General features: G+C 51.3%; 1 protein-coding gene and 1 long non-coding RNA gene across 2 annotated transcripts; both read right to left on the reverse strand.

Moving 5' to 3' along the window:
• Positions 1-1150: 1150 nt before the first annotated feature.
• On the reverse strand, positions 1151-15043 carry ZC3H15 (zinc finger CCCH-type containing 15). Its single transcript, XM_084892456.1, has 10 exons — positions 14802-15043; positions 9892-9993; positions 9161-9272; positions 8338-8490; positions 7831-7922; positions 6239-6421; positions 4807-4953; positions 4591-4692; positions 3619-3742; positions 1151-1874 (listed from the first exon to the last, which is right to left on the reverse strand). The coding sequence occupies exons 1-10, from the start codon at positions 14874-14876 to the stop codon at positions 1684-1686; spliced, it is 1281 nt and encodes a 426-aa protein (XP_084748582.1). The 5' UTR covers positions 14877-15043; the 3' UTR covers positions 1151-1683.
• Positions 15044-15187: 144 nt separating this feature from the next.
• On the reverse strand, positions 15188-20406 carry LOC311626706. Its single transcript, XR_014795755.1, has 3 exons — positions 18997-20406; positions 17109-18787; positions 15188-16908 (listed from the first exon to the last, which is right to left on the reverse strand). It is a non-coding gene; the product is annotated as an uncharacterized lncRNA (long non-coding RNA).
• Positions 20407-21744: the final 1338 nt, after the last annotated feature.

The raw sequence follows: 21744 nt of genomic DNA on the forward strand, positions 1-21744 counted from the left end.
CCAATTTCAGACCTACGGTATTAATAATATAGGGGCCTATGTTATTTAGAGGTAGATTTATTTTTCCATCTTGATTTTTCTCCAGATTAAAGTGCTTTTGCATTCCGAGCATATATAGCATTCACATGCTTGCTGAAAGGTATTGATACTTGAAATTTAAACACCAAAAATCCTTTAGCATGCTTTGATTTACACAGGCCTACTTTATATACATTAAAAAACCCCATACAATTTAAGGTCTAAAGTAAATGGATTCTAACTTTTATGAGCCGATTCTTAGGAAAAGTTTTAGATGGTTTCAAAACAGGAAAAAAGCGTGGCTGGGTATAGCTTAGCTTTAGATATAAGCTCGTTCGGTATTTAAGAACACTTTATTATTAAAATGCAATAAATAACATCTGAAACTTTTTCACAAAAAGGGAACAATCCACAGATACAGGCTGGAACTGAGCAGTCTTTTACACAGAAGTACTCCAGGTGCTGCCCCTGTCACAGGGTGGAAGTACAGCGCAGGTGCCACATTTCAAAGTGGGAATGGCAGAACTGAGCCGCAGCAGTTTCTTTTCTGCCTTTGACATCGCCACTTACTGAGACTCCCAATCCTGTCCTCGGCCTTCACACTCAGAGCACCCTAAGTCTCCATGCAGACGAGGAAGCTAGTGCATAGGTTTAAGCAGAAACGGGACTAGGCCTGGCCCCCCGACGCACCCACTTGTATTTGCAAATAACAGAAATGCCTGCCTCTGAAAAGACACTTGAGTAAAAGTAATATATAACTAGAACTAAAGATGTCATCAGCATCTCGTGCCATTTGAATATTACCCTAATGTTTCAGGGGGCCTCCAGGTCAAAGGCTCTCGGCCCAGAGTTTTGGGGGTTTGTTGACCCCCTTTACAATAATCAAACCCAGCATGCACCCCCCACCTCCCCAGCTCACTCAGATGGGGTCGGTCAGCTGCCCACCACGGGCAGAGTCCTCGAGGCTCCGTGCAGCCTCAGCTACCGCAGCTGCAGGAGCAGGGCCGGTCCTCAGCCTGCGCGCAGCACCGAGAGCGGGGACAGGTCACGGCAAAGCTATCCCGTTAACACCCTCCAGCTAGAAACACCTAGACATCTCCCCCAGAAAACTTAAAAACAAGCCCAGGGTGGGTTTGACGTACGATGGTCTTTATTTACAACTTTATTGGCAAAAAGGAGAGGGAGATGACGAGAACAGTTCACCACAGGCACTGCAGCTGACGGGTCAGGTTAAAGAAGTTTCACGTTAAAGGTCCACCTACTTGTCCAAACACACCACGGAGTCTGCGCTGCGGCTGCCGCAGGAGTCGGCACAGCGCCAGGTTCCAGGCGGTCTTAACACATAAATACAAGAGGACAGAACCACCACGAGACGGCATTAAATAAAGGGCCCTCACTGCACCGTGTCCTGCAGTGACACATGCCAGGACAGCGGACGCGGGAGCAGGACAAGGCCTGAGTGCAGTGACAGCGACGGCCTCTGTCCCGAGGCACCACCCTCGCTACCTGCACTCCTGGGGTGGAGCCGCCGGAGGGAACGAGGGAGGAGTCTCCTGGAGGACGCGAGCCCTCGGGAGCAGGCGGGCGCACATCCTGCACTCTGGGTGGAAGGAATGGATGCGGTCCATTGGACTCGTGCTGGCGGCGGAGGTCCGCGGGCGGCGGTCACTCCTCCAGGTCCAGCGTGCTCAGCTCCTCCTCCAGCTCGTCCAGGTCCTCCCCGGTGAAGAGGTTCTCGTCCACGGGCACCGCCACGCAGACGCCGTTCTCCTGGCCCTCCCCGCCGAGGTCCTCCTCCACGTCGCTCCTCTCGCCGTTCTCAGTCTGGCCGCCAGAGGCTTCGCTCAGCTTGTTTTCTAAAAACGGCAATGGCAGTGCGTGAGAACCCTGCCCGGTTAGTGACTGACAGTCAGAGGGACTGCACTGCCCCCGCCATCCTGCGGCCACGCCAGCAGGAACCACAGCAGGAACCGCAAGCGGAGCTGAGCTGGGCGTGCTGCACCGTCCCCTCTGCCTGCTCGGAGGCTCGGACCTCGGAGGCAAGGTTACCCCCCACAACTCTGCTCCTCCAGGGCCCAGCAGCAAGGTTTAACAGTCCACACCCACGTAACACGTCTTTGTAACAACATATATCTGACGTAAGTGGCCACTTGGCTTTGCTTTGCGCAGCAATCAAACCACCGATGGCAACGCTGGAAACCCCGCCCGTCCTCACCTGCGAACCAAGAACGTGGCCCGGCCTTGCTCAGCAACACCAACACCGACCCCGACCTGACACCGTGCAATGGCCCAGCTTGGACCCACAGGCTGCAGGAACCCCACAACCACGCCTTGGGGTCATGACCTTGGAAGCCCTTGCCACGGACCGGCATCCAGGCACCTGCTGGCAGCAGGCTCAGGTCCCGGGAGGGCAGCCAGCTCCCACGTCACACTGGCCTTCCTTACGGCTACAAGCCTCAGCCTTCTCTCACCTTCCGCCTTGGTAAGCTTCCTGCTCCTTTTCCACTCACAGCACCCGGCCAGCCCTTCCCCTCTCCAGGCCCCGCAGGGCTCCTTCGGGTGAAGAGAGGACGGCTGACAGCCCCTGACACGGACCTGCCTCCTCGTCCTCTGCGCTGAACGCCTTTTGTTTGTGCTTCTAGCTTTTGTCCCGTCTCCTCCTCCTCTCCTGGCCCTCTCTGCGCATGGCCTGCAGATGCCATGGCTTCCTCGCACCCAAGAGCCCAGCCTGACCATGCCCGCCCTCCCTCCTCACCACTGCAAGCCGATGAACTCTGGGACCCCTTCCTACAGCCCCTCCCGAACGGCAACTGAGGAGCCATTCCCCAGCCACCCCACTGACTCCCTGAAACTCCCTAACCCCATGCTGTGCTCCAAAAGGTCCTCGTCCGGCTGCCGCACCTGGCACTTCCCTCACTCAGCTCAACGCCTTTCTAACCACTTCCTCCCTCGTGCCTACACAGCATCGACAATGCCGCTCTCCCCTCTAGCTAGGGACACTTCCCTTAGGACACTAGAGGCAGAAGACAGAGGCAGACGTGAGCCAGCGGGCTGTGGGGACAAGTCACAGAAGAAAAGAAGAGGCCTTGGAGCTGGGAGGGGGGAGGGGGGAGAGGGGAGAGGGAGGGGGAGAGGGAAGGAGCAGGGTGAAAGGCGCGGTGTGCTCCCAAGAGGGAGAGCCCCCAATGCCACCTACATCTTTCCTTTCCTTTTAAACAAATCCTCACTCCAGGACGTGTTCACTGGTTTCAGAGAGGAAGGGAGAGACTGACGGGTGCCTGCCCTACGTGCTGTGACGGGGAATTGGAGCCCCAGCCTTTCCGTGTGCAGGACGAGGCTCTCACCTAGGAAGGCACCCAGCCAGGGCCAAGGGCTGCTGCTGACACCAAAACCTCCGCCCACATGAAGTCCAAACTCATTCCTGTCCCTTCTGCTTTGGTTCACGCACCACTTCTGCAGCCTCCTCCCCCCGGGGCTTCTACCATCGGTCCAACCACACGCTCCCACTACCAGTCGGTGCCTGTGGGCACCTAGGGCGGTCAGGCCGGTCTATCCCCTTCGGGCAGCTTCCTGGTTCAGTCACCGCGTTGGCACACTCACCATCCTTGTCGGACGTGTACGTGCTGAACCGCTCCAGACTGGCCACCGTGATGCCCGTCTCCTCCACATCTCGCGGGATGTACAGGCTTAGATCTATGTCATTGACGCTCACGGAGTCATCCACCTTTACAAGGACAGGACAGGGAGTGTAAGGATACTTTCCATCACTTACGTCTTTACCTTAACGAAACAGTCATTACTGGGTCAAATGAAAACAAATGATTTACTGTCAAACTTTACTTTTAAAACTTCTTGAAAAAACAGCAATGCCATATTTAAAGCTACTTCCTCTGACGTCATACTCTTACACACAGAAAACGATATTTTTATCTTTCAACTGTAAGCCAGAAGCCAGAATTTTATAAACATACAAAATAGTCAGCTCTCTGCTATTACTAAGCTTGCCTACAATCATATGAGTGTGCTACTGCCTCCTGCTTCCCACTCTGCACTCGTTTTTAATTTATAATTTTTCTTTTATCCATTTCTCCCCCTTTTCAGAGAGGAAGGAGGAAACACCGGTTCACGTCTACACACACCACGACCAGGAACTGAACCTGCAACCTTTTGATGTCCAGGATGACGCTCCAACCAATCAAGACACCAGCCAGGACTACATTTTTTTCAGTAAGTATTTCTGTCTCATGATTTCCTTTTAGTAAAAACATTAAACAAAGTCCCCTTTTCTTTAGAGGGAGAATACAACACATACTTCTCCCAGCTAACACCCAAGCACTGGACTATACAGCAGGCACCTCCCTCGTCCTGGGAAGGAAATATACTTCCTGGCTCCTGTGATTCTCACGAGCTTCTTGTGAGAGGGCGCCTGCCCCATAGAGACGAGGGGGAGACAGAGGACGCGATTCCCAGGTGAGTCAGGATCGGAGCGGAGCCCTGGAGGGGGCACTCTTACCCCCGGCTCCACTGTCACTCCATCCTCGCAGTCAGCGAGAGGGTGCCCGCGGCTCTTACCTCATCCCCGCCGGCTCCCTGCGTGTAGCGGGTATCGTCTGCTTCCTCGTCGTCATCGTCAACCAGCTCAGGACGGAATTCAAACACCTCGCGGCCACTGATCTGCTCGGACACAAAGACAGGGACTCAGGCCGCTGCAAACACTCTGGTGCCGGCTCTCGGCCGGCACTGAGGTAAACGAGAGGAGGAGTCGTCGCCTGGGCCCGGAGAACATACCACCAAGGCCTTCCCCGCCTTGAAGTCGGCTTTCCTTCGCTCCATGTCCTGCTCCAGCTTGTCGATCTTCTCTTGTCTCTTCCTCTTCTTCCAGGCGAGGAAAGACTCCAGCGTGATCTTGGTGACGTTCGGACCCAGGGCGGCGCGCTGTGGAGAGAGGAGTCACTGCCGCCCGCCCGCCCGCCCGCCCGCGGCTTCTCTTGGGCGAGGCCTCTGCCCGGCGGCTCGGGAGACGGTCCAGTGAAACGGTTTACGCTTACTCCACACTGAACTAGGTTCTGGGTGAAACGAAGGAGTGAACTTGCCATGAGGAGCTTAAGGGAAGTCAATGCTGAAAGCAATAACGGCGGAGAGCCCCGCGGCAGGGCCAGCACGCCTGGTCCTTCGTGCTCCTCCGGAGGCGGCGAGCCAGCAAAGATGCCGCCTGCTCCTCAGGCCACCAACTAGCAACTCCTGGGAACGGACCCTCTGGACGCCGCCAGACAGTCCCCACCACGCCGACGGGCCTCTCCCGAAGGCTGCACCCCAACGTGGGGGAACCAAGACACACACTCCAGCACCCCGACTCCGGTCTGTGCTTCCTGTCACCGCGTCACCTCCAGCGGAGACGCCAGCAGCATGTCCACTTAGGAACAGGTGTGTGTGTCCCAATACTAGACAGTCACACAGCATGAGTTACCCAGAGGCGGTAAGAGAAACAGTGTACGATGTCATCTCCACAGGTCTGCCACACGCAGAGCTGTATGGGTAACCCAGACTGACTGCTGTGCGAGCCAGAGCGGGCCGCTGGCATGGTCTCAATCAGCCCTCTTCCCCTGGAGCCTCCTCCCACACAGCGGGAATGGTTAGCAAAATGGTGAGAAGTAAGACATCGGGGGAACATCAAACACCTCAAGTTCAACCGTCTGAATCCCCCATTCTGTCTCCTTCGTTAAGAAAAAAAATAGTAAGAAGTGCGCGCACGCGCGCACACACACACACTCACACTCACGACTGCCGGTATTACAGAGGCGCCCCTCCGCCCGCCCAGGCCCTCACCACACTCCTGGGCGTCCACAGGCCGTGCAGGTGAATGTGTCAGTTCTCTGGCTAACCCTTTCCCACCCCTCCACTTCCCTCTCAGATTCATCAATGTGAACACTGACTAAGCATTTTAATGAACTGATAAAACTAGTATATCAATCTTATGGAAACAACTTATTTGGCAATTCAGTGGCTAGTACATAAAAATCATTTCGTAATTATAAATTAATGTCTTACTTGGCTAATGATTATGGCTAGATCTACATGTAAAGAAACTTAAAAAGGCAACTTCAGGGGAAGATCCTATTTTTCCCTTTCATAACAACATGCTGTTGCCCCCAAGTGGTAAATATTAAAATTTCATAATAAATACTGCCTTTCTTTTTATGGTGGAAAAGATACTGGTTACCTCTCTTTCAATGAGATCTTCTAATGAAATTTCATCTTCTTTCTCTTCTTTCTTCTTATCTGTTTTCAACACGAATCCAGGAGGAAGTGCATGGCGGTACATACAATCATCGCCCCCTCCGGGGCACACCCAGAACCAGCCGTATTTGTTGTTTTCGATAGCGTCAAGGAAATGCTTGCACACCTAAGGGACAGCAGTATTCACAAGCAGCAGCTCAGTACAGTCCATTTCCAAGGTCAATGCTGAAGTACACAGAACAAGTACATTCTTACAACCTTAGGCTACCACTCTGCAGAGCACCCTGTGTACAGAAATGTACATATGAGTTAATCTTAAAATACTTAACAGTAACTGCTCTTCAAAGAGGACCTAGTTAAACTCTGTCTTTGACAATTTTGTAAATTCTGTATTATACAAAAGGACTTGCTCCATTTAGCCTTTGTAAATGTAATCTGAAGTCTGATTTTTAAATCAGAGAAAATATAACTGCTATAAGAAATAAAACCAATGATTTTGCTTTGGTTTGACCTAAAAACCAATCCCATGCAGCAATGACATAAGCACGATTTGAATTACGTGAAATTATAGGGACTTTCTTAGATCTTAGGAGGGAGCAAGGTACAAAAGGAACACACAGCACAGTGACCCTTAAAACACAAATGGGCCCTGGCCAGTGTGGCTCATTGGGCTGGAGCATTGTCCCGTGTGCCAAATGGTTGCAGGTTTGATTCCTAGTCAGGGCAAGTGGGGAAGGCAACTGATTGATGTTTCTCTCTCAAATGAATTAAAAAAGGAACATAAATGGGTGCAAGATGCAACTGTACCGAAGCCTCAGGTCATAAACTTTACAAATAAGAAGGAAAAATTAACAGATATACATTTCTTTCCTGAACAAATACAACAAGTCCAAGTAAAATTGTTACAGAATTCCCGGGCAGGAGGACTAGGGAAACTGAGACAGGAAAGTTAAAAGAAGGCCAAAGAGTGCGGGCACACCACCCCCACTCCCCTCCAAGGACACTGGAGAGCCAATGGCTACAACCCGAGGAGGGAGGCAGAGGCAGGAAAAAGGGCCGCTTCCCTCCCAAAGCAGGAAAGAGCCCACAGCCCTGGACGGCAAGGTCAAGGGCAGGTGCTTCTGGTGAGCCTGGAAAGGCCAGTCAAAGGGGCCGGAGACTCCTCTGCACCAGAGTCAGCAGAGGAGCTGAGACGCAGAGGAGGGTGCACGCCCCCTCGGACCCACCCGACGCTCTCAGACTAGCGGAGCGCCGTCCAGCTTGCTGGCTGTGCTTTTCTGTAAAGGTGCATGCTCTGAGTGCCCGAACACACTGCTTTTCACCGCTGTCAAGGCCCCTCGCATAAACTCAGTTACGTGAGAAGACTAGGACCGAGGCTGGGGACACGCTCTCGCATGGGACTTCTGAACAAGAATTTAACTCTGTAGCCTACACGTGTCCATTCCCCAAACAAATGGGCAGTGCACACACCCGCCCCCCGCCCCCCCATCCTAATACAACCCCAAACAGCACAAACACCTTGCCACAAGATTGTGCCTAAAGATAAGTCCACTCAAATTCAAGAAAAGAACATACTATTTGCGTTTTGGGCTTTTTCTTTTCCGCCTCACCGTGCTTCTTGTTCACCACTTCTTCCAGCTTTTTCTCATCCCAGTTCTCCATGGTATCTAAGGGAAGGAGAGGGAGACTAGCACTGTGCTGTATCTGCTGCTCCCACACACACTGCCGTCTCCGTGCACAGGAGGCTGTCTGACAGCACCTGTGACAATGTGTTTTCTTCAGACACCAAAGGTAAGCATCAATGGGTGAGACTGTTCACCCAAACCTTAAGCAGGCAGGCCAATGAGAAGGCAGTACTGTAAGAAAAGCTGAGACACATCCAAAAGAAGTGACTGGCATTTAATCATCTTCATCTGCTTAATCCAAGGGCATCATGCAATAAAGTCCGATTTTATGAAAACAAACAAAACACAAGTTATTCTTTACAGTCTACTAATACCAAAATACTCTTCAAGTTACTAAATATTCTTAGTGATTACAAACCCAGAGACGCTGATGTTTAGGAAAACGTTTTAAAAATACCTTTCTCAAGTTCTTCATCTCTGGCATCGATGTACACACTGCGCTTCTCGCCCTTCCTCTCCAGGGTGAGGTCGTGGGAGAACTTGCACTTGTCCCCCTTGGTGCACTGCCCTTGCTTGAAGAAGGCGCACACCACAGACTTGGGGTCGGCACCTGTGCAAACGGTACACGGAGGCGTAATTCGCTCTGCAGGTCCTAAGGCACAGCTTAAGCTCCAGGTGAGATAAACTGCTCTGTTAACTTGTCATTTCCTACTCACCGGGGTGAGAGGAAAACACCACTTATGGGGGGTTCCTATGACATTTTTCTCAAGTTCTTCTATTGAATTTTATATACAGTTTTGTTTCTTTTATTACAAAAAACAAAAACAAAACCAACCAAACAAAAACAACAAAGGGGCACAGGCGATGAGGAACCATACACACATAAGTTACTCCATATCACGTGTCCAGCTGCAGTAATGAGGCAGGAGCCGAGCCAAAGGGAATCTAAGAGGAGGTATACTGCCCAGAGGGTGGGCTCTGTTTAGAGAACCCTTGGTTTGCCTCGGATACTACCGAAGACGGGATGCTACAAAGCAACTAAATCATTAATTTTGCCTTAAGTTGGGGGGCTAATGGCTGGAGTAAATGTTGTACAATGACACAGCTGTGCACATATGTAAAGGAATTGCGAGAAAGTCATTGATAGATAATGACAGAGAGAGTATCATTTTCATAGCAGATACAATCAGCTTATGATCTGAACATAAATCAAAACAAATGAAGAGTTTCAAACATGAACCCCATTTGATAAAACAATACTTCTGGAATGTAAAGTTTACCTTTACTTATTTTTTGAGCAGCAACTACAGGTTTGAACAGCTCATTCAGCTCTTGCAATTCTTTCTTCTTGTCATCTTTCTTTAATTTCTTCTCAGCTTCACTCTGTGCGACCTGTAATATTCCCAGGTATAACATAAACATTTGATTTTATATAGTTGTTTTCACTGCCCAGTGACTGTAACACTAACATTCACATCAGTTTTACAATGCCTCTCAGTGTATGTTAAACGGTGTGGTTAAACAAGGAAACAAAACTGCTAAATCTTGTGACAGTTACTTAAAAAAATCTTTAGTTCTTAGTTCCTATAACTCATGCACTGCCAGTGGAAAGCTGAAGTGCTGCCATCTCTGCGCAAAGGACCAAGCACATTTATTAAAGCTGGAACCCATTTCCCTTCATCTAGAAATATGCCTCCAAACACACCACGCCACAGAGAGAAACACACGTGCCTGTGAGAACACACACACAGGACACTCCCTGCAGAACTGCTTAGTCAGAAAGGGCCTCTCCGTGGACACCGAGTGGTCACTGTGAGCAGTGAAGGACGAGCACATGCAGCCAGTGTGGCTCAGACGAAGTGAGAGCCGTCACAGAAAGGCTCGAGGGGGACTGAGAGGCTGCTGAGCAGCCTGCACCGATGCAGGTCTGTCCAGTAGGACTGTGGTCGCAAACGTACCACCGAACACCTTCAGCTGTGAGGGAAGAAAACCAGATGTTTATATTCTGTACCTGGCGTGGATTCTGCTGACCGAACTTAACCTGATGAGTGACAGCCTTGATAAACTTCTGCTGCTTTGCTCCCTTCTTGTTCTTTAGACCAAAAGTCTTGTCCTAAATGAAAAGAGGGTATAAAATACCTTAGCCATTTATAGTAATTTCTTACCTACTTTTCCAGTCATATCGGAAACCATTCTTTCCTGTGGGCAGGAAACATAGTCTCTCTTATGCTCTTCACAGAGAAAACACTAAACATCAAGGCAAGACACCATGCGACTCAGAGGCCACCTGGACTCCACCACCAGTAGGGGTGCAGCCACCCCTGCCACCTGCGCCCGTGGTGCACGTTCCTCGCTACAGCGAAGGCAGAGCTGCTACTGGAGTGAGGAGCCCTCAGTACGTGCAGGAAATGCTTGGCTAACAGGGCTGCTCATTCTCAGCACAGTGAGAGCCTTCCGAGGGGAGAAGCAGGCAGCAATTTCACACCTGCTCTGCCTCTGGTGCATTTTCCTCACGGGACTGAAGAACTATGGACGGTTTTGAACACATTTTTTGGAAATACTGCATAAGAAGATACATTAAGTTCTAGACTGGTTTTTTTTTTGGTGGTTGTCCTCTCAAAACAATTACATTTAAAGAACTCAAACTACTGAGAAGTAGTCATACCCAGTTGTTGCTAAAATGGAAATAGTAAAATTGAGCATTCCTAACTAAAAAGCAACATGTTCCTTACATCTGGAACATTAACAGTGTCACTTGGGAAAACTATTAAAAGGAATAGTAGTATCTACTATGGAACGCTCACTATGTGCAAGGCTCTAATCAAACTTTGGTTTTACCTGTTCATATGTAATGAGTATGTAGCACAGAAACATGCAGAAGCCACTGCACGTGTGTACCAGCCTGTGCTTCAGGACTGCAGGGGGCTGAACAGCACCCCCCCCCCCACACACACACAAATTCACTTTTACTTGGAATCTCAGAGTGCGGTCTCTGCAGGTGTATAAGCTAAGATAGGGCACAATGACCTAGGGTGGCTCCAAGCGCAATGACTGAACCATTTTCCTTCCAGTCTTCACAAAATTCTGCATTTCCTAAGCCTGTGCATCAGGTGTGAGTGCCACGCTTCCCGTCTACAACAGCGAGCTCTCTCTCGCCGGGGGACCAGGGAGGAGATCCTGGAGAGCGCATCACCAGGACCAAAGCACGACAGCATGTGCACACACAGCGCCCGCGGAGAGCACAGGGGCCCAGCCCGTGCCCCGAGGGCGGCCGAGCAGCAAGCCAGGCTGCAGAGCAGAGCCAGGGAGGCTCTGACACAGGAGACAGGAGTCCAGTGGTCCTTGCAGGACTGGCTGTGGGAAAGCAGCACCCAGGACAGCAGCCCACAGCAGGAAGTGCTTTCTGTGGCCCCGTGTAGGCACATGACTATCCCGTCTAGAGATAAGGCGTGTTCTTGGAACTCTCTAGGGCAGAAATTCTTTCTTTCAGAGAGAGAGGGGGCACTTATTTACCTAGCAGTCATAAAAATAAATTCCTGGACACATGCTTCATTGAATCCTCTTAGCAACCTTATACTATCACTAGTGGCCCGGTGTACGAAATTCATGCACTCAGGGTCCCCAGCCTGGCCTGTGCCCTTCACAGGCTTCTGCACTGTGACCCATCACCCCAGAGAGGTGGGCCTCCAGGAGCCTCACATCCCCAGGTGGTGCTGGGGGCAGGGACATGAGCCTCACACAAGCCCCTGATGCTGCCAGTCCTGCCCACCTGCGCCTGCTGCACACGCAGCTCCTGCTGATGGGTCCTTACCATTTGAAGTGAAGGCCTCAGACCATTTGCATATCAGCTCAGATCACACTCTGTAATCGTAGCTACTGAAACTTAAAAATGTCCAATTCTTTTGAAGTAACCTCCTACAGAATCCTATATAATAAAACCCTAATATGCAAACAGACCAAACAGCAGAATGACTGGTTGCTATGACACGCACTGACCACCAGGGGGCAGACGCTCAATGTAGGAGCTGCCCCTGGTGGCAGTGCACTCCCACAGGGGAGCACCGCTCAGCCAGAAGCTGGGCTCATGGCTGGTGAGTGCAGCAGCAGTGGGAGCCTCTCTGCTTCTGCTACAGGCCGGGGGTAAGAAGCAAGGGGTCCTGGGCTGTGAGAGCACGGGGCTGTGAGAGCACGGGACTGCGAGAGCGATGTCTGACTCGGGGTGGGCCTAAGCCAGCAGGTGGACATCTCCTGAGAGGTCCTGGACTGTGGGAGGGCACAGGTCAGGCTGAGGGACTCCCTCTCCAGTACACGATTTTCATGCGTCGGACCTCTAGTCTATAACAAAAGCGTAATATGCTAATTAGATTGGAGTCCTTCCGGATGAAGCCGGGCTGTGAGGGAAGCACCAGGGGGAAGCTGGTGCCTGTAGCTGCTCCCGCACACAATCTGTGCCCCGGGCCTCTAGCTGCTAGTAAGGCAGGCTGTCCGTGTGACGCTTTAAGGAAGAGCGGAACGTTGGGCCTGTTGAAATCACTGGGTCTGGCCCCGCCAAGGCATCAGGGTGAGTTAATGCAACGTTTGACCAAACATTTTTAAGCTAATAATTCTCTATGGCGCAAGGATGTTATCAATATCCAAACGGCCTTATTCCACCCCTGCTTTAAGAGCAGAAGCTCTGAAGTCAGACGGCTCACATTCTCTTCCCAAACAGAACTAAGCAAATGGCCTTCTTTGCCAGTTTTCTTATTGTAAAGTGGGTCTCACACTCGCCCGGGATGGCTGGGTGACAAGGTTTACCGCCAGAGGAAACAGCACAGAGGCGAACCGCTCTGAATCCTCGCCTGCCACGTGCCATCTCACCTCGGCGGCAGCTGCTCCTCCTGTGCCTGCGTCCTCCAGCTAAACCCGGTGATAATGCTAACCCCCGAGAAAGAAACGTGCTGTGTGAGACACCTGGCTTCTCTTCCCTCCATTCCCAAATACCGAGAACCGGGCCAGGCACCAGGTGCTGACTCTTAAGCGACAGGTGATGTAACGAGGGTGTATTTGGCTCCACGCCACCTCCTTGTTTCCACCGTGAAAATCCACGTCCCAGAAACTCCTGGTTAGGTTACCCGCCAGCTGGTAGACAATTTTCTGATTCCACAGGGCGGCTCTGGGATACCGGCACCTGCTCTGGAAAAGAGCTCTCTCCCTTTTCCTGGCTTAGGACAGACCTTACCTCAACATTACCTGGATTTGGGAGACGGGGAACATGAGGGGGGAAGAGGTGCAATCGACCCCCAATCCCGGTTAAGAAAAAAACAGGGAGGTAAGATCCCAAAAGTTAGGTTAGGAAAGAAACTATGTGTTTCAGACTCGGTCGTTTGAACACAAGGAGTTTAGAAACAGGGAGTCACTCTAAGAGAAGGGGGCTCCCTGAGAGCCCAGCACCAGAAGTGAATTCGGTTTTATTTAAAACCAAGCCCCCTTCCCTCCCGGTGATCCTGCTTCTGGCTCAGGCCGCTTCCCCTCTGACAAGGGAGCTCTGCTTTGCGTCACGGCCAACCAGGGCATGCAAACTCCGCCAGGACGACGACAGAAGGCCATCCCCGAATGCCGGGTACTCAGCCCTGCGACCCTCAGAGCAGCTCCCCGGGGCGCCCCCAGTGCCCAGCCGGGCTGAGCCCTCAGGGAACAGGCAGTGAGCACACAGGTGCCCGCCGCGCGGCTCAGGGGTGAGCGCCGACCTATGACCCCGGAGGTCACGGTCTGACGCCCAGGCAGGGCACCTGCTGGGCCGTGGGCTCCATCCCCAGTGTGGGGCCTGCAGGAGGCAGCCCATCGGTGATTCTCTCATCATTTGTGTTTCTATCCCTCTCCCTTCCTCTCTCTGCGCACACACACACATACACCAACACATACTCAAAATAAAAAATACAGATGCCGCATCAGATTTGGGACGTGGCCAAAGTCACAGAACTCGTCATAAACATGCTAATTAAATCACATCGGCAGAACTTAATAAAAACAAAAAAAATCACTTACAAACGCCTCATTTCAGACTCCGGAAAAGCATTCTGGTCGCGTTCCAACAAGAAGGGACTATCTACAGTTACCCTGCAAAAGGCTCTCCACCTCTCGGATATATTTTATGGAAAAGAAGAAGAAAAGGCCCGGCTTTCCCCAGTTACACCCAAACCACGGAGAGACTTCTTTTAGTGGTGAGGAGCCCCGGCAGAACCCGGGGAGACACCCTTTGGGGTGACGGGGGGGGGGCGGACTCTTTCCAGGAATCTCTCCGCCAGACAAACGCCACCCACTGCAGGGCGTCCTCTGGGCCCTGGGCCCCAGGGCGGCGGGGCCGGGCCCTGACCCCGCACAGGCCCGAGCACGGGGCGCCTGGCGCTGCGGACCCGGACCCGGACCCGGACCCCCGCGGTCCCAGCGGCGAGGCTCCCCTGACTCCAAACGCACGCGGCCCCCGGCGCCCGGGGAGGCCGGCCCTGACGGGCCCGAAGCCGTTCGGCGGGAACGGGAGCCGCCTCGCAGCAGGCCCGGTGGGCCCGGGAGCGGCCCCGGTTCTGGGCCACGGGAAGGGCGCGGGGCCCGGGCAGGGCCGGCCTCCCTCCGCGTCGGGCCGGGCAGGGCGGCGTGTCTCTTCCACACCAGCCCGAAGCCCGTTCCCCCCGGAGGGCTACGGCAGGGCCGGCCCGCGCAGCCCCGGAGGGCGGCGGGAGGCGTCGCTCGCCCGAGGTGGGCGGAGGCGGAGGCCGGGGCGGGGGCGCCCGTCTCCACGGCGAGACCTCGGGGGCAGGACCGGGGCGGCGGGCGGCGGGCGGCGGGCCGAGCGGGGAGGGAGACGCGTGGCCCGGCCGCGCCCGGCGCCGGGACCGGGGCGGCCCCCCTGGGCCGGCGCGGGTGGGGGAGGGGCGCGCGCACCTCGATGATCTTCTCCTTCTTCTTCTGCTCCGCTTTCTTGCTGCCCCCGGCCTGCGCCTGCTTCTTGGGGGGCATGGCGGAGGCGGTGGCACCGGCCGGGCTGGGGCGCAGCTGGACACCGTGCGGGGACCCGGCCCCGCGCGCCGCAGGAGGGGGAGACGCGGGCCGCCGTCGCCGCCGCCGCGCCGCACGTAAAGCGAGGCGCTCGCTCGCCGCCGCGACGCGGCCTTTGCGACAGGTCGGCGCCGCAGAGCATTATGGGAGGGACGGAGGGAGTGCCGGCGCCCGGAAGCGGACGTGCGCATGCGCCTTGGCCGCGGCGGGCCCGGCGTGCGTCGGGATTGGACGAGGGAGAAGGACGACGCGCCCCACTTCCGGGACGGCGGCGCGCCTGGGGCGGAAGCTCGGTGAGCGAGTCCTCCGCCGTGCGCGTTCCCTTCCGCCGGGGACGGGTCACCCCTCGGTCCGTCTTCGCCTCGGTCGGCGGCGGAGGGGTTGGTCACCTGGGCCGTCCCCGTCCTGAGTGGCCGCCGGGCCGCCTCCGCACTCCGCGGGGTCATCCCCGCACCTCCCCTCGGGGCCCCTCCGCACCCTCCGGGCCGCCCCCTCGGGCTTCCTCCGCACCCCCGGCTGCTGGGACGGCCGGTACCAGGTACCTGCTGGTGCCCGGGTGGGCGGGGCCCGCCGGCGGGCCAGGTCCTGCGGAAGGTTTTGAAGAAAAGTAAAATGTTCATTTTGTCTTTATTGCTGAGAGTATTACAGATGCCCCCACTTTTTTTTATCTCATTGACCCCCTCTCCACCCTCACCCCAACCCACCCCCACCCCTACCCTCACCCCCAGGCCTTCACCTCACTGTGGTCTGTGCCCATGGGTTATGCTTACAGACCTGTCAGTTCTTTGGTTAACTCCCCCTCCCCCGGTCTTTAACTTTTGCCAATATAATTATAATAATTGTAATGTGTCTCGTTGTGCTTCTCTATGGAATGGTCTTATTTGGATGTTTTTTTCTTCCCCAATATCGGGCGTTTTCACGAATTTCATTTAATGAGGTTTACCCCTTTCTCTCCTGTGGGGACCTGTATTATGCGTATGTGGTACTAAGTCTCTTAAGCCACCTTTACTATTTTCCATTCTTTGCTGTATGCCTTTTTGATGGGATGAATTCCACTGCCGAGAAGTGTACTAGTGTATTCTGGCAAAACAACAAGCTAAAACTCCAGTAACAGACGAATGAAATGGAGACAGGTGATTAATACAGAATCACTGAGGTCAGGAGAACAATGCGTGAACAAAGTGAGAATTTTAATAAAGAGATAAAAAAATATACAAGAAAATACCAAGCAAATCACAGAGTTGAATGCAAAAACGGAGCTAAACAGCTCCGCAGAAGGTGTCCACATCACGTGAGGAGATAAGCAAAAAGCTTGTTTTTATGTGGGGCCTGCCGGGGTGGTTGCTCGGAGGAGGCAGCATTTGAGTTCCTTTGACAAATTCTCAGATTACTTTTAGGTTTTTGGAAAGCGCCTGCAGCTCCCTAGAATCCCCCGTGTTACCTGAAAGTCAGCCAGCCTGGTCTGAGGGTGAAGAGCACACCTCGCAGTCTGCGCCCAGTGTGTGCTGAGTCCAGCACCGACCTGCCCACAGCACCGTGCACTTAGCTCCCCAGCGACAGAGGCGGGCGTCCTCGCGCTCTGCATCTGCTGAGAGGAAACCCAGAAGGAAGAACTGCACCCCACGTTACGTTAGACCCGAGGTCGGCAAACTGCGGCTCTCAAGCCACATGCCACTCTTTGGCCCCTTGAGTGTGGCTCTACCACAAAATACCAGGGCCTGGGCGAGTCTATTTGGAAGAAGTGGTGTTAGAAGGAGTTTAGGTTTAAAAAATGTGGCTCTCCAAAGGAATTTCATTCATTGTACTGTTGATATTTGTCTCTGTGGACTCATGAGTTTGCGGACCACTGCGTTAGCCGCTGAACTCGGGCGGTCTGACCTCAGAGGCCCATCACTAACGTCACAGAAGCAGGCCCTGTTAGGAAAGATACTCGATGAGTGAGGGGCCCCTTCGTATTCACACACACCGAAATGCCATCTTTTAAAACAGGGGTCTTCAAACTACGGCCCGCGGGCCACATGCGGCCCGCAGAGGAGTCTGATCCGGCCCGCCAGGTTTTTTGGGCAGTGAGTGCAGCCGAGGTGTTATAGTAGGGATTAGTAGTTCATATAGTCCGGCCCTCCAGCTCTCTGAGGGACCGTGATCTGGCCCCCACTTTAAAAAGTTTGAGGATCCCTGTTTTAAAGCATGCACTGCTTGGCTGTTGTTTTTGATTATTTTAAACTTTCTGTTAGGAAGCATGGTGGAGCCAAGACTCGCCTTTCTAGAAAGAGTTTTTAATCTTTTTCATCTATTTGCATATGGAGCATGAGTCCTCTGAATTAGTACAATTGATTGTATGCTTAGCTATATACATAAGATAATGCCAAAGAATCCTAAGTTTGTGTGTGTGTGTCGCTATCTCTATATCTGTGTCTACATAAGAACTTTACTTTGCCCTGGCTGGTTTGGCTCAGTGGACAGAGCATCGACTTGCAGACTGAAGGGTCCCAGGTTCAATTCCAGTCAAGGACACACGCCTGGGTTGTGGACTCGATCCCCGTGGTAGGGTGTGCAGGAGACAGCCAAGCAGTGATTCTCTCTCATTCTCTCACATAGTTGGTGTTTCTATTTCTCCCTTTCCTTTCCTCTCTGAAGTTAAAAAAATAAAAAAGAACTTCATCCAGTCTAGGTTGATGGGCATCCTTTTCTTTTTTTACTTATTTACTTTTTTAATCTTTCGTTATTGTTGTAGTTGTTCTTCCCTGAGGTCAGAGAGACCCAGCCTGCTTCCCTCTCTTCAGTACTATAATCCAGTGGATTCTTTGGGGATCCTCTCCTTTAAGACTTCCTGTAGGGGCGGGATGTGTTTGCTTTAACTTCCTCTTTTTAGTGCTGCCAAAGATATACTTTGCTCCTCCCCCTTTTTTATAAGTTTTATTGGTAGTCATTATCATGAAACTGGTGAGTCACAGGAACAACTAAAGGGAGATTACAGAGAATCTGGAATCTCCTAATAGTTGCCTGTTTCATAGTTCTTAACTCCTTTCTACCTCCGACCTTTGCTTCTGCTTCTGGCCTGACATTGCTTGAGTGCTCTCTCTCTCCAAACAGAAATTTGAACATTTACAGTGATTTCATAGTGGACACCGGTGGGCTTTCACAGCTGGCCCTTATCAGCCCTTTTCCCCCACAGCAGGCAGCTCTCAGCAGTATCTACACTGCCCTGGCTGGTGTGGCTCAGTGGATAGAGTGTCGGAATCCTGGGTTCGATTCCAGCCAGAGGCACATGCCTGGATTGTGGGCTCCATACCGGGGGGGGGGGGGGGGGGGGGGGGGGGGGCATGTGGGAGGCGGCCGACCAATGAGTCCCTCTCATCAATGATGTTTCTATCTCTCTCCCTCTCCCTTCCTCTCTGAAATCAATAAAAATATAAAAAAAACATATCTACACTAATATAAGAGAAATAGGCAAATTGACTGTACCTCCAATACACCCACAGCCAATCAGTAGTGAGTACACAAATTAACCCAACAACCAAGGTGGGTTAATTTGCACGTGTGAAGCAGGGAGGCGGGATGCCTGCTCTGAGGGGGAGAGCAGGGTGTGGAGGGAGCTATAGGAGTAGCGCTCTGGTTGGAATGGATAAGACTGAAGGCCCGGCAGAGCTAAGGCCTAGGTCCCAGGTGCCGGAGGAAAACGGGTGCTGGCAGCCAGGGGAAGGAAGGCCTTTTGCATGTATCTTTGTGCAACGGCCTCTGGTTAAAACAGGACTTTATTTACATACTCTAGAAAGACAGAGTTGGCTGTACATCCTGAGAATATGTAGAATACATAGCCTTTATTGCTTAATTGAAATGTTAAACCATGGCTACACCATTGCCACCTGAGCCTAAGGCCCATGTGTCAAACACAAGGCCCGCGGGCCAAATCCAGCCCGCCAGGCCTTGCAATGTGGCCCGCACCGCGCTGTCATCACTGCACTCCGCTGTCAGTTTATGACATTGTCAGTTTATGACTGTTCAGTAAACCATTCGGCCTGCGATTTAGGCTGGATTTTAGATTTTGGCCCCTTCTCTGATTGAGTTCGACACCCCTAGCCTAAGGCCTTGAACCTCAAAGGGATGAAACAAGACCAGTAATGGTTCAGTTTTCAGGTCATTAGAAGAATGTGTGCGTTACCCATCCACTGCTGGTAGGCCTTTGCTTTAATTACAGTGTTTCCTGTTACCACTCGCTGCTTTTGTTCTCTTAGCCTGATGTCCCAGGCTTCCCAAGATCCTGGATTTCCTAAGGTGTCCAGGATTCCTTAGATTCTGTGATCAGTATTTCCAATAAATTCTTGTTTTACTTAGGTTTGCTTTTAGTTGTTTGCAACTATTGACTGTTATGGGATGAATTATGTACCTTCTTTCCCTCCCTCCCCATAATTCCTGTGTCGAAGCACTGATTCCAGTACCTCAGTATATGACTGACTTAGGGTCAGGGCCTTTAAAGAGATGATCACGTTAAAGTGAGGCTGTTAGGGTGGTCTCTAATCTGAGGTGGTATCCTTATAGAAGACATTTGGACACAGAGACATTACAGATGCCTTGAGGACATAGCGAGAAAGCAGCCCTCTGCAAGCCAAGGAGAGAGGCCTCAGAAGAAACCAGCCCTGCTGACCCTGCCCTTCATCCGGGAGTTCTAGCCTCCAAAACTATCTATACTAATAAAAGCATAATATGCTAATTAGACAGGATGTCCTTCTGGACAATCTTCTCCGAAACCGAGGCCGCACGGGAAGCCCGGGTCTCGGTGCCGGAGGGAAGCGGGTGCAGGCAGCCGGGGGAGGGAAGCGTATTCTTGGAGGAATTTCATGCACTGGGCCTCTAGTAAAAATAACCCCTATTGTGTCGACATAAGAATGTCTAGACCTGTGGAGAAGTTTTATAAATGTTCATTTGAGTCAAACAGAATACACCTGGAAGCAAGATCTCCAAGGACTGAGGAAAGGGCTGCTCGGCTTGGCACCTGCAGGCTCTCGGTGCTTTGGAATTAAGAAGGGCTCGCTGGGAGCGCTGCGGGAGGGTGGGGTAAAGCCAGGCAGCGGTTGGGTCACAGCGGAGCGAACAAGATTGGGTGTCCCTGGAGGGTGGTTTCAGTTCTGAGGGTCTGAAGAGAGGCATTTCAAAGGTGTGTTAACCTATGTGCATGAAAACCGTTTTTGCTTAAGGGACAGATAAACCTTTTGCTAAAGAACTTGGATACTTCAGGCATTACTACCCGGTTAGGAACTTAAAATGGTGAGGTAGCTTTTTGAAGAACCCCATTTTTTAATTCACCAGGCCTTGCTCCTTCAGATGACCATGTGTTCTGATCGATGGCACACACACTTTCTGAGCAGCACTTCAAAACACGAAGAAGTGGAAAATTTGGTCTCTAAAAATAAGAAAAATTCTATTGGGATGTTATCCACAAATTACTGAAAGATGAGGGAAATGTGTAGCTTGTGATGGATATTACTTTGAATAAAGCACTTTTGATGTTTCTCTTAAAATTATCGTGTTTTCTTTGATTACAAAATCCAATACACCTAGTAAAGACAAGACCAGTTCAACTGGTTATGTAAGTTGCTGATCCATTTGATGGATTGAGGCAGAGTATATATTAGAAAGTGTTTTGATTTAATCATTGAATGCTTCAAAATGCTTCTGACATGTAGGCAATTTCCTTCGAGACATTTTTCCAAAATAATAAACTATTTCAAAAGATTTGTCAGTGTTTTAGTAGAGCATGTATAATGTCTTCTAACTTGTCAGTTTGAGTTTCAATTCTGTAAACCATCACTTCAAACCACTGACAAACTTTTCTTAAATTGGTGATTTAACTTTCTATTTGAAATACTTCTTGGTGCTATTATGATAATAGTCATTATGGCATTTGTCAAGAAACCAAGATGTACAATTTCCAAATATTTCTTGCTTCAGTGAAGCTAAGAAGATTTCCCATGATTCCTGTCAATCATGCCATTTCTCTAGTAATAGCTTTCTAATGGTTCCCATCTCCCTTTGAATTCAATACAAGGTTCCGTGCTTCAGCTCAGTAATGTCTGCTGGTTCCTTTCCTCACCTCCACCTACCTCTCTCTACTGCCTTAGAGAGCTCTTCATGAACAGTCTTACGTATACAACCCCGAATAAAATCTACTCTACCTCCCACAATAAGATCTAGCGCATCTTTGGGAGCAAAAATTAATATAAGACACTGTCTTATTTTCGGGGAAACAGGGTATCTAGGTTTCCTGAATAGAAACTTAGGGGAGTCGTCTGATTCCTCCTTGAACCGACAAATCTAGTCACAACCTAATGACGCCACCTCTCAAGTTTTCTTAGGAATGATGGCCTTCCTGCCTCCCTGCCTGCCTTTAGGGCCACGCCTCTAGCTTGGGCTATTCCAAGAACTTCTTGTTCCCAGATTTAAGCTTTCTCCCTCACGTCTGTCCTTAAAAAGTTGGTAGGTTGCTAGCAATTTTCAGCTATTGGACCATTGAACATGAGCAAAGGAGAAACAAGCAGAAATGGATAAAGCGTGTTTTATAAAACATTTTATGTACATTCCAAGTAACATGGGAATGTATAAAAAATAGTCATAAATCAAGTGCTTAATTTTTCTGTTATGCCAGCTAATTTCCTACTTTTCCAGATCAGATTTTGGAGTCAGAAATATGTGGGTTAAATATCATGACTTCCCCTTTTAGAAGAGAACTTAAGCCAGTTGCTGAATACCTCTAAGCTTCAGTTTCCTCACACATAAAAGAGAATAATTGTGCTGTCTGCAGCTGATAGGACTATTAGAAGGATGAAATGAT

The sequence above is a fragment of the Pipistrellus hanaki genome (genome assembly GCF_964339955.1).
Source record: "Pipistrellus hanaki genome assembly, chromosome: 8".
In the NCBI taxonomy this organism is placed as follows: domain Eukaryota; kingdom Metazoa; phylum Chordata; class Mammalia; order Chiroptera; family Vespertilionidae; genus Pipistrellus; species Pipistrellus hanaki.